The 13,101-nt window shown below is 47.4% G+C and overlaps 1 protein-coding gene across 1 annotated transcript in view; it reads left to right on the top strand.

The window, feature by feature from the left end:
- LGR6 (leucine rich repeat containing G protein-coupled receptor 6) overlaps positions 1-13,101 on the top strand; it is a 155,904-nt gene that overhangs the window by 121,501 nt on the left and 21,302 nt on the right. Inside the window, exons 7-10 of the mRNA XM_086630321.1 lie at positions 8,720-8,788; positions 10,307-10,378; positions 11,583-11,654; positions 12,791-12,859. Coding sequence (XP_086486447.1) covers positions 8,720-8,788; positions 10,307-10,378; positions 11,583-11,654; positions 12,791-12,859 — 282 coding nt within the window. The remainder of the gene's footprint in view (positions 1-8,719; positions 8,789-10,306; positions 10,379-11,582; positions 11,655-12,790; positions 12,860-13,101) is intronic.

The raw sequence follows: 13,101 nt of genomic DNA, 5'->3' as shown, positions 1-13,101 counted from the left end.
ATGGAGAACAGAGCTGTGCAAGGAAGGACCGGAGGCTGCAGGCGTACGAGGCAGAACCTGCAGACAGGTCCCACCTGCCCCAGCAAGAGACCTTTCAGTGCCACGTAAATCCTGTAAAATGGTGCAGCACCGTGTAAGTGAGAGACTGGGATGTTTCCAAGACAGGCTGTCAGAATGAATCCTTGTGCAGAGGTTGCAGCTTACTCCTGGCAGATATCAGGTATCGTTAGTACCTGACAACCATCTGATGGTGTGGGGACATATCTCCACTCCTTCAGAACACCCATAAACTCTGCTGCATTCCATCACAGCCTGGCTTCTCCTTATAATTTGCTAAAAATGAGCCTTTCTAGGACATGAATAGTTTCTCAAATTAAAACACTGACAACAGCTCACAATACATCTTTTCTTTCTCCTGCACACACTTGAGCATCTCCCTCTTGTGTGTCTCTGTTTAGGGGATGGGCACATGGCTCCAGGCTGGCTGGAGTCAGGCATGTGCATCCCTCTCCCCTCCTTTCACTTGTTATAGGCACTTGCTGCATCTCATCATCCAGACTGTGCTGGGGAAGGGCACACACTCAGCGCATGTCTCAGTCATTACCAGGAGAGCAGGATTTACACTGATGCTACACAACAGAAGTATGGCACCTAATGGTGCAGTTACTTTTCATACTCCAGACTAATCAGACAGCTTTACCCAGCTCAAGCTCAAACACAAGCCATGACCTTGATACAAGGCATCTGGGTAAAGCCATCTGGCAGGTGTTGGGCAAGAGGTCAAACTGCATGGTCACAATGGCTCCCTTGGGCTTTCAGACTACCAGTTAAATCATTTCCAATGCTTGACTTGGCCACAGTAGCCAGAGTGACTAGTAGCAGGGGTAATTACATTCACTGGCAGCTTGATTAGATGCCAGCACAGGACAGGAGGAAATGCAAGCCCTTATCGGAAGCTGCACAAAGTCTCTTTCCGGGGCACCACAGTAACATCTCGAACTACACTGGGATTGAAATAGTCAGCAAGTGTCCCATCTCCAGCTTCTAATCTTAATGCATCTTCACGTTTATTAGCTGCAAATTTGTGGTGTTTTGTGGCCTGTGGAAGAATTTATAGTACTATATAATTTTTTTTTGGCTTCCTGTGTGGAACCACTAACAGTTCCTAACAGGCAGAAAATTGACCTGAAACACTTTTCTGTCCTCTCCTTTTGGCCCAATTGAAAATATTAATAGTTCCAGGCTGCATGTTGTCAGCTTCAAATCACCCTGGCAGTTAAAGCCCAAAATAACTGTGCTTTTGATGTCAATTTACTTTTATTTCTAAATAAACAACAGGGTAAGAAAGAAGCTATAGGCTCACTCTAGAAATAACAACAATGGAAAGCCAGCCAGTTCATTGTGTCTTGGGCAGACTGGGTGACCTTTGAGAGGTTTTTATTTTAACTACAAGAACAGGCAAAGCTCCTTTTGACATCCCACTGTGACTCCTGGAGCTGGTAACTTGGAGTCCAACTAAGGAAAGAGATTTTTTATAGCCATTTCTCTTGCATATCATTTCTGAACCTCTTGGCTGAGTGACTTTTCTTCCAAAAGCCCTTGATAATGGGCAAAAGTCTCTTCCTTATGCCTTGGCCATTACTTTTTTTTAATGAGCCTTCCCCATTGTTTTGGCGCAGCAGTGGTCATGGTGCTTTGGCATCCTTTCACCAGGATGGCATTGGGTCTACTTTCCTAAATGTGCTAACAAGGGTACCACTCCTCACCAGGAGACTCCATATGCAGCATACAAAGTCTTGGGGCAGACTCCAGAGCCAGGGCAGCTGAGACCCCCGCAGAGCCAGGTCCAGCTCCCTTGGGCTAAGAGGCCTCCCTGGCTAGCCCCACAGCCACCCCAGCCCAGGTGCCACAGCAGGGCAGTGGGAATAATGTCATCTGGTGACAAGTTTGGCTTTTTGCGGCTTTCCCAAAGCTGGAAGTCATAGGAAAGTGTTAAGAGTGTGGAGTTGGGACCAGCAAAGCATTGCTCAAGCAGCTCAGATAAGGCAAAGAGAGAAAGGGGACGCTTGAAGGTGTTTTCTATGGCACATGCATTTTCTATATCCACCCAGCCTCTGGAAAGGCTTTGGAAATGATGCTGACACACTCAGTGGAGGAAATTTTGTTGCCACTCAAGTCAAAACGCAAAATCTTTTCTGACCCACTGAGTCCCGACTCCTTCCCATCTGCCTTGATCCTACACCAGGAAAGAAGCTCTGGAGATCCACCAGCTGGCACACTGGGCCAAATTCATCACAGAAGAGCAGGCATAGAGGAGCAATGTCTGGGATGGATGTAGCCCTTCTGATATCAGACGTCTATGGAAAGACCTGAGGACTGAATTTCACTAAACAAACAAAAACTTCCCCACTGCCACAAACATCCACAGCCTCCCCTGCAGTGAAAGTCGGAGTGTGTGTCTGGGTCATTGCTTGAACCAGAGCCTGACTCAAGTTCTGAGAAGGAAGGAGAAGGGAGAGGGAAGCCATCCTTGTGTTCTGGCTTGGGTCTGGGCTTTGGGAGAACTGCCCCATCACAGGGAAGAGATGATGCCTGGGGAACATCTCAGGTACTGGTTTCTTCCAGTCTCCTCCAGCCCAATGAACCCCCTCCCTGAAATCAGAGGAGCTTGGTACAAGGCAGCCCTGGAGACAAGTCAGGGAGGTGTGAGCGGCACATGGATCAAGAGCAGTCTGCTGCAAGCATCACTCAGAGGAGCTGTTAACACAACTGGGTTTGTTTTCCAGCAGGGAGGTTCATCTCACCGAAAACCAGGAAGCACTGGCAGGAGCGAGCACTGGCACATTGTCTCTCCTGAGCAGACGGGGGATGCTGGCAGCCAGGTTGGAGCAGCATGACTACACCTGGTTGCATTTCCACTTTCCAACAAGCCCAGCTAGCATTCAGAGACAGCTTTTTTACCCGGAGGGAGCTGCTGAACACAATGCTCTTTGTATCTGTCGAGTGCAGGGGGGAGGGAGGCACTGAGATGCTGCCAGGGCTGGGAAAGGTGTGTATTTGCTCAGGAAGAGCTGGTCCTGTACATACTTGCACACACACAGAGCTACAAACAAAATGCTCGTCTGCTGATGAAAGACCAGCCTGCCTGGAAGAGACGAGGGCTGGAAAGGAAATAATACATCTTTAGAGAAAGACAAGAGCAAATATTACAGCATGCTGAATTATTCCTCATAAATAACTTTGGTTACAGATCTAAGCTCCCTTTTTCTGTTAGTGAATCACGGGTGAGCTGAGCTCCTTTCTGTTGGGCAGTATTTTCCATGTCAGCTGCTCACAGACATGTCAGGTATCGCTGGGGAGAAACTCAAGCCCACACCATTACACAGAGCTTCCCCTGGCATCAGTGATGTGATGGTGGTGGACTGTGCATCTGGGGATGGGGCTCACAGTGCCTCTCCTCCAAGGTTGGTCCCTTGGCATCACACAGGCTCGTCCCAGCCCCTCAGTCTGTGCTATGAGGGAGGGAAGTGGGGCAGGCAGATCCCCAGCCTTGAGTGACCTCTGCAGCTTCCTGCACTGCTGTGTAACCTTGGAAAGTCACTGCAGGGTGAAACTTTTAAAGGTATTAAAAACCTTACGCGCAGATAGAGGTTTGGGACTGTCAGTCGACAGGCTGCTAATGCCCTATGATTTCATTCAGTGCAGTGATCTGAAGGTTAATAGGATTTCACTGATGCTTTCAAAATGCCCAGTGATGTCCTATCTGCACTTCTAATCATTCATTCTCTTTGGAAATCCACTCCTGTGCCACTCTGAGCTTCGATGAAGGGATGTGCATTGTAGAAATCCCATCCTTCAGTATCATGTATCAGTTGGAAAAACAACACGGTGGGAACAAGCAATCCAGGGGATTCCTGGAATGCATTAACGATAACTTCCTTATCCAAGTGATAGAGGAACCAACGAGGAGAGGTGCCATGTTAGACCTTGTTCTCGTCAATAGGGAAGGGCTGGTAGGTAATGTTGAACTCGTGGGCAGCCTTGGCTGCAGTGACCATGAGATGGTGGAGTTTGAGATCCTAAGGGCAGCTAAGAGGGGGAAGCTCAGCAAGCTTGAAACCCTCGATTTCAGAAGAGCTGACTTTCGCCACTTCAGGAACCTCCTTGGTAGTGTGCCATGGGATATAGCCCTGGAAGGACTGGGAGCCCAAGATTGCTGGTTGACTTTCACGGATCATCTCCTCCAAGTTCAAAGGCATTGCATCCCTAAAAGGAAGAAATCAGGCAAAAACACCAGGAGACCTATATGGATAAACAAGGAACTCCTGGCTAAAATCAAATACAAAAGGGGAATACACAAAGCATGGAAGCAGGGACTGGTAACCTGGGATGATCACAAGGAAGTTGCTCGTGTACTCAGAGACCAGGTTAGAAAAGCTAAGGCCCTGACAGAGTCAAATCTGGCCAGCAATATTAGAAATAACAGAAAAGGATTTTATAAGTATGTGAGAGAAAAAAGAAAAATGAGAGAGAATGTGGGGCCTCTCCGGAAAGATACGGGTGACCTGGTTGCTGAGGACATGGAGAAGGCTGAAATTTTCAACAACTTTTTTGCCTTAGTCTTCACTGGCAACCACTCGAACCACACCACCCAAATCACAGAGGGTGCTGGCTGGGTCTGGGAGAGTGAAGAACCACCCAGGGTAGGAGCAGATCGGGTCTGGGAACACCTAGAGAACCTGAAGGTGCACAAGTCCATGGGACCTGAAGATACATCCACGGGTCCTGAAGGAACTGGCGGCTGCAGTTGCTAGACCACTAGCCCTCATATTTGAGAGGTCCTGGCAGTCTGGTGAGCTTCCTACAGGTTGGAAAAGGGCAAACGTAACCCCCATCTTTATAAAAGGGACCAAGGACAACCCGGGAAACTACAGACCAGTCAGCCTTACCTCTGTGCCAGGTAAAATCATGGAACAGATTCTCCTGGTAGCTGTACTAAGGCACATAAAAAATAACCAAGTGGTTGGTGACAGCCAGCATGGCTTCACTAGGGGCAAGTTGTGCCTGAGTAATTTAGTGGCCTTCTACAACAAAGCTACAGTGCTGGTTGACGTGGGTAAAGCAACAGATGTCGTTTTCCTGGACTTGTGCAAGGAGTTTGACACTGTCCCACATGACATCCTTGTCTCTAAAATGGTGAGACACGGATTTGACAGATGGACCACTTGGTGGATAAAGAACTGGCTGGATGGTCGCACTCAAAGAGTTGTGGTCAATGGTGCGATGTCTACATGGAGACCAGTGTCAAGCAGTGTCCATCAGGGGTCTGTTCTGGGTCCAGTGCTGTTCAACATCTTTGTCAGTGACATGGATGACGGCATTGAGTGCACCCTCAGTAAGTTTGCCGATGACACCAAGTTGTGTGGTGCTGTGGCCTCACTTGAGGGAAGAGATGCCATCCAGAGGGACCTTGATAGGCTTGAGAATTGGGCCAGTGCAAACTGCATGAGCTTCAACAAGTCAAAATGCAAGGTACTTCACCTGGGTCGGGCCAATCCTAGGCACAAATACAAAATGGGCACAGAGTGGTTTAAGAGTTGCCCTGAAGAGAAGGATTTGGGGGTGTTTATAGATCAGAAGCTCAACATGAGCCAGCAGTGCGCTCATGCAGCCCAGAAGGCCAATCGCATCCCGGGATGTATCAAGAGAAGCGTGGTCAGCAGGTCAAGAGAGGTGATTCTCCCCCTTTACTCTGCTCTTGTGAGACCCCACCTCCAATACTGTGTCTAGTTCTGGTGTCCCCACCATAAGAGAGACATAGATTTGTTGGAGCGTGTTCAGAGGAGGGCCACAAAGATGATCGAGGGGCTGGAGCACCTCTGCTACGAGGACAGGTTGCGGGAACTGGGATTGTTCAGCCTTGAAAAGAGAAGACTTCGGGGGGGCCTAATAGCTGCCTTCCAATACCTGAAGGGAACCTACAGGAAGGCTGGGGAGGGACTTTTTACAAGAGTGTCCACTGATAGGACAAGGGGAGGGAAATGGGTTTAAGTTGAAGGAGAACAGATTTAGATTAGATCTTAGGAAGAAATTCTTCAGTACAAGGGTGGTAAGACTTTGGAATAAATTGCCCAGAGAAGTTGTGGATGCCCCCTCTCTGGAGGTGTTCAAGGCCAGGTTGGACGGAGCCTTGAGTAGCCTGGTCTAGTTGAGAGGCGTCCCTGCCCATGACAGGGAGGTTGGATTAAATGATCTCTGAGGTCCCTTCCAGCCTGTGCCATTCTATGATTCTATGATTCTATGATGATCGTGTCTTCCCCCATGTAACAGAGCCTGTATAACATCAGGCCATGGCAGTGATGGACACCTGACAGGTATCATTGAGAGAAACTGTCTCAGAGAACCCATGTAGCTGATAATGAGCTGCTTGTGCCTTGCAAAGACAGATGTTTAAGCAGTCATGCGTTGGGCTATTTACTCTTGGATTATTTTGGGCTCAAGCAGAGAAGACTTGGAAAAATCACTTGTCTGCTTGGACCCAGATGAGAACTGAGTGTGTCAGAGCAAGTACTTTAGGAGATGCAGAATTCTCCTATCTAATAGATGTCAGCTGGTATGAGGAGGGAATGCATCACTCTCGGGTCCCGGGGATGTGCACAGCAGCTTCCTATGTGCTGGGACTCTGCTGCCACATTGCGGTTTGGACATGGCGGACCTTGTGGTCTTGTCAATGAAAATCTGAACAAAAACTCTATCACAATATGTAGTGTGCTACTGGTTGCATGGGGGATATCACTGGTGCATCCAGGTGGAGATATCCCCCATGCACCCAGTACCACAATAAAGCAATGCCTGCTTTCTAGCACTATAAGTTGTGTTAAGAGTTTCTGCCCAGATTTTTGGTGACAATCTCGTCACCGGCCCAGTGTTCCTCTCCTGCAGATTGCTGATTATTGAACTATGTGAACACTTTCCAGACCCTGAGGTGTAGGTCCTACAGAAGCAGAATTCATTTGCTCAAATCCATACTGGAGGAGAGAAAATAGTCCTCGGTGTGGGGAGGGAAACCCTGCCATAGCAGGACCTGCTGCATCTCCTGTGCTGCAAAGGGAATCCAGCAACAAGGCCTGATATGGAGCTTTTCAGGGCTGCACAAGATAAAACTCACCCAGGCCAACCTCATGTCTAGGGCACTACAAGATAGGGATCAAAATCAGAAGAAAGATACGGAATAAGTCATACAAGCCTGGAGTGCTGGAAGGCATAAAGGAAGATCAATTTGGAGAGACTCTCTGTGGTGATTTATTGTGTAAATATCTACAGGGCAAAGCTGAGATGGTGCTTTAGAGTAATTCCCAAGCAGGGACAATGGTAAAGAGGAAGACTATGTAAGAGCGAGGGGGGCCAAGAGAGATCGTAATGTAATGACCATGCCTGGGCCCAGAAGATGACAATTACAAGATAATTGGGCAGCAACTGATTGCTGTGTAAATGCACGGTTATTTCTGCTCCGTAAACCACAATCCAGGTTACATGGTAATTACTCTGAGGTCCATTAAGTGTAATTATACAGTAATCTCCAGGAACGAGTAATTACCCTCATGTTCTAAAGCATCTGCCACTTAAAACTCAGTGAGTTCCGTGCAGGTAGGAAGCAGTCACATGGTTTTCAGACTTCAGTTTCCTGGTCTGTGGGATGGTCAGTACAGGTTCAAATGATACCATTTCAGCTGGAACTGCTTTTCAAAGAAGACCATTGGGAATGCTGGGAGGAGTGCTACACATCTAAATCCCAGTCAATCTCCCATGGGCCCTCTTCTGTCAACAGCATCATCAGTACCTTCAGAGGGCTGTTCCTCCTGGACTACCAGCAGTGCCTCATAGCTCAAATAAATCATTTTCTGGAGGTCTCAGTCTATCCTTAGAGAACAAATACAGCCCATAAAGTTTCTTTCAGGTTCAGATGGCTTCCAGGTCAGGGCAGGTAAACTCTACACTTGTTGTTATGACCAACATATTATATTTTACTTGATTTATTATACTGCAAATTAAACTTAAGACTCTGTAGTACCAATACCTCTTGCACATCACTTACACCTTTGGCTCACAGTTTCCAATGTGGGGTTCACCCCAACCATCGGAAGAAGACCTAGGTCTTCCCACAGCCCTCTCTTCCCACTGGTCCTAGTAACAGCATGTCCCAGGGGTAGGGAACTCTGGCATCCCCAGCACAAGCACCGAAGGAATGGTCCCCTAATCCCCTCTGCACTGCAGAGCAAGGGGGGCCAAAGAAAGCCCATCCATAGCTGAAGCTGCTCTTGTATTGGAAAGGCAGGAAAAATAACTCACAGCCAAAGCTCCTGGGGGTGCGTCCCTAGAAGTGGGGGACAGGCCACTCTAGAGATGCCAAGCAGCAGCACAGTCCAGCGTTGGGCATGGAGGAGTCCAGATGGCAGCAGCCATGGCTTGGACTGGCTTTAGCCTGGAAGTACTCCTAGCAGGGAATATTCCTGCTGCAGGAATGTGTGAGATTTTGTTTCCAGGCAGTGGCTGGATGGCCTGGCCACTGGATGGCCTGGATGGCCGGGCCACAATGGTAGGAAAAAAACTGTGTTCCATGCTTAACAACCAAGTTTCCGTGTCTTCAAAGCACAGATACACTCTTAGTTCCTACAGCCATGTTAATGAATGTTTTTCTCTTCTCTTCTCTGTCTTTCAGGGATCTGAACTACAACGAGCTGCTGGAATTCCCTGGGGCTATTAGGACACTAGGCCGACTGCAGGAGCTGTGAGATTTTTCTATTTATTTCTCTTCAAGAGCATTCCTCGATGGAGAGGGACCAATAAAGCATCACATGTGCTCTGGCCTGGGGAGACAACTCAGTCTAAGCCTTTCTTTTATCTTTCTGAGCCCTCTCCACCATGCACATAAAAGCAATTTATCCTATCGATTTCCATCAACTCTAATCACCCACCATCAGCCTCTGCAGGATGGCTTGTGGAGGGGAGTGGGAGATCCGCCATCAGACTTGGAGTAGGTTCCTCCTGCAGCTCTTCATTCTCATGTGGCATCTGATGAACTCAAAGTCCATCTGATCTCCAGCTACTTCTAACGTTCATTCCTCAGCTTGGGAACCCAGACATGGGGTTATCTGTGTTATAGGGAGAATATGGCTTCTGCGGGCCCTGTACCACCTCCTCTGACATGCAGAAACAGTTTGATCTCCCTTAGGAGAAATTTAGAATAGGGAATTACAAAAGTTTATGACCATTTTAGTGGCTATCTCTCCTCTAATCAATCAGCCTGGGAGACACTAAAAATGGGAAAACATCTTAATAGCCATTAAAGTAGAAGGTAGAAGCCCCAAGATGGGATCATCAAGTTGATGTGTATCCATAGTTCCTGCGTACCCTAAGACCATGTCACACTGATGACCAGCTGGAGTGGGACAAAAGTAGCTACTGTGGTGCTTCTGGGAGGCTTGGAGTAAAAATCTGATACTATCTTTTTCTTGGTAGAAAATTCCTGGAAGAATTTCTTGCCAAGGAGATTTCTCAGATCAGACCAGATATCATCAATACTCTGACATTCAAAATGAGAATAAGATCCTTACTTCACTTTGAGATGGCTTTTGAAATGCCCGTCACTAAGAGGCAATTTTCAAACAACCATCCAACTAATCACTCACACAGACTCCTCTGGGATTAAACAACCTGGGCATCACCCAGAGCCTGGTTTTGGTCCTGGACACAGGAACCTATGGCTGCCTTTGACGCACAGGAGATCAGACTGGGGCCACAGAGCTCTCTTCTGCTGAAAAAGTTTGCTGATAGGGATTTTCTCAAGCTTAACTAAAAATATCGCAGCTAGATCTATAAATACTTTAAAGTCACATGGGCCAATAGTTCATGGTAGGCTGCACTGTGGTTAAGAGCTCTGGAGCTATAATGGAGACCATCCATAAAAATTGTAATTCCTGGAGAGTATAAGTGTTTTGTTTGCTCCTGTTTGCTGATTTGTAAAGTGTTAAACCTTAAGTTCTTGTATTCTTGATGGGTTCAGTGGAGTGACATATGGAGCACCAAGTCATACATAGAGTAAATGCAACAGAATGAGGGCTTTGTCCTGCCAAAGGACAGGCCTTGTTTACTTCCTGGGGTGATGCTACAGCTGGATGCTGTAGCATGCTACACCTCCTATTTAATGTGCATTTTGAAGGCTCTGTGCCTTTAAAAGTGTTGTGAAAATAGGTGTTTCGAAGCCTTTCTCATCCATTAATAACAAGATATTTGTTTCTCCCAACAGTGGTTTTCATAACAACAACATCAAAGCTATTCCAGAGAATGCATTTGTTGGGAATCCCCTCCTCCAAACAATGTAAGAAAATCAAACAATGTTTCCTAAATCTTTACATCCACCCGAAGGGACGTTTCCTGAGGTCTTTGGTTGGGATTTCTGACAATTGTCAGCATGACTCTGATTTGACAATTGTTGTACATGGACCAACGCAAGCTGAAATTAGCTCCTTCTCAGCTACGTCTCAGGTTTTTTTGCCATAGGTTCTCCTTTCCCTGCAGCTGAACTTGGCTTCAGTACAGACTGATAACAATGAAGGAACAATATATCAGTGGTCCGCATGGAAATCTTGCTGAGCATAACAGGATTTTCTAAGCCCTGTTTGACATCTGCCTCTGTCCCTTGTGTTTATAAAGGCCGCTAGTCTCCTACAGCAGTATGTGTCTCAGAGCTGGGGCATCAGGTCATTGGGTGTCTACCCCAGATCCATGGACACGAAGTTCTGCAGATAAATACACCCAGTTGTCAGCTCATTTCCTCTCTGACCCAGACATAGGTAGAGATTTTTGGACAGTTCTTCCCTGAACCACACTGATATTGGAAATCATGGCAAGCGATAAAAGCTCTGCTTGGCCAGTCTGCAACATAACATTGTAGGAATTCCAATATCTGGAAAGCCATAGTGGCACTGAGTGATAACAGTCACTGCTCCAGTCAAAACAAACCAGCCTCATCCCCACTTCCTTAAGCACTAGCCTTGGACTGATGTGAGCATGGGACACATCCGGAATACTCATATCTCCATGGGATCTGCTCGTCTATAGTATTTCACAGTCAGTGAAAGGGAAAGTGCTTCTTGTAGGAGGTGATTCAACTCCTCTAAAGCTAGTTGGATCCTAGAAGAGTTCACTTCTCTCCACTAATCGTGAGAAGTAGGAAAGATGCTGGTGCTGTGGATATGTAAGATCAGAGGAAGTGTCGTCAAGTGCAAGGTGTTTCCCAGAAGCGTTACACCACTACAGCAGGGTTGAAGGAGGTTTTTGTATCTTTCTAGCTTGTCTGGTTCATCAAGACCCTAAACAACCCTTTCAGAGCAGCAGGAGGCCTTATTTGTACCAATGTTCAGCCAAAACAGGCTAGTGGGAGAGCCTGGGTTATCTGGAAAACAAGGGTTCCTCACAGGATAGCCATAGCTTACTACTAGCTGCTCCAAGACTCTTGACCTGTAATAGCATCTTCTCTTCATACACAGTAGAATCTGACCAGTCACTCTTTTCCTTTGCAGCCATTTTTATGACAATCCCATCCAGTTTGTTGGACAGTCTGCTTTCCAGTACTTGCCAAAGCTCCACACTCTGTAAGTTGATCAGGCACATCCTCAGAGAGGTAACACATCCAAACTCCGAGCCCTCTGAGCTGGACACTCTAGTGGCCTTCTCCCTTCCTCTTTTCTAGACACCTTGTGCCAACAGAAGACCATGATGCCACTCTTCTGGCCAGCCCCAAAGGCAGTGAGCCCAGGAGTAGACACTGCAGATGTTTTCCGCTGAGGAATAATAATTTTGAGAAAGGCATTTTGGAGGGAGTAATTCATTCCTCCTGTCCACCTAGTTGATAGTCAGTGGAGTCTTCTAGAGTCTCCACAGGTGCATCAGTGCCAGTAAAGAACTCAGAAGTGCCACTACGTTTGCTGCATGCTGCTCAAGCAAGCCCTGCACTGTTGTGTAGTTGCCCAATCACAAGGCTACTGAAGGCATTTGCCTTCTTCCACAAGATAGAGAAGCGGAGGAACTCATGTCCCATACCACCGACACCATGGCACAAATAATCTTACTGGGTAGCCAGTGGTGACAGTGCTTCCTTCACATGTATGGCCCTAAGCCTGCCCCAGGGTCATGACCATGTGGTGGGCACCATCTGGACCAGAATGGCTGCTCCACATTGACTGGCCCGGACTGGTTTTCTTTTCAGCTAACCTATTGTGGCACAGCACTAAATATTGAGGCAGAGGCAACCTCAAAATCTCTATTTGTAAGCCTACCCAGCCTCTCACTGCAGGAACACACACTCAGGCAAATAAAGTAAATCCTCTAAATATTGATACATTCTTTATCTCCAAATGCATAGACCCTGGGAGGCTTGTGGGATGCCCTGCTTGCATTCCCCATGGCAATTGTTTGGGATTTTTTATTTAATTTGGGTAGAGATCATGCCAAGAATGTCGGTGGTTGGGGAGGGTCTGAGCTTGCCAAGCCTCCTTGCATAGAAATGCCCGACTCTGGCTCACGGTATCTGAGCTGCGTTGAGACATCTGCTCCAACACCCAGCTGGCAGTGGCATGCCGATGACGGGGTCACCTTTGGACTGGGCCTCTGATCACATTGGGTGTGAAGAAGTAGATTTGCCGCAATGGTTGATGGGTCTGGGACCTCGGGCAGCTGCACTTACTTCTGGGTTCTCTGTCCACCTCACTTCACCCTCATTTCTCTGCAGGTCACTCAATGGTGCAAAAGACATCAGAGAATTCCCAGACCTTAAAGGCACCACCAGCCTAGAAGTTTTGTGAGTGGCAACTCTCTTCCTTTTACCCTGCTATTTGTGCTCTTCCTCCTTCAAGGCGGCCCAGCGAGGACAAATTTCACAGTGCCATGCAGTTGGTTGTCTTCAGCTCTGCCTCTCCCTGGTCACTCATCCCTCTGCTTCGTTTCACCCCTGTGGCTCCTGAAAGCAGCTTTCCTTTCTGTGAGTTGCTCTCTTGGTACTCTTGAGTGTGCTCCAATCTTTTTTTAATTTCTTTTTTTTCC

Source organism: Tauraco erythrolophus (assembly GCF_009769465.1).
Source record: "Tauraco erythrolophus isolate bTauEry1 chromosome 27 unlocalized genomic scaffold, bTauEry1.pri scaffold_49_arrow_ctg1, whole genome shotgun sequence".
Taxonomy (NCBI): domain Eukaryota; kingdom Metazoa; phylum Chordata; class Aves; order Musophagiformes; family Musophagidae; genus Tauraco; species Tauraco erythrolophus.
This window is presented reverse-complemented; position numbering and strand designations above follow the sequence as displayed.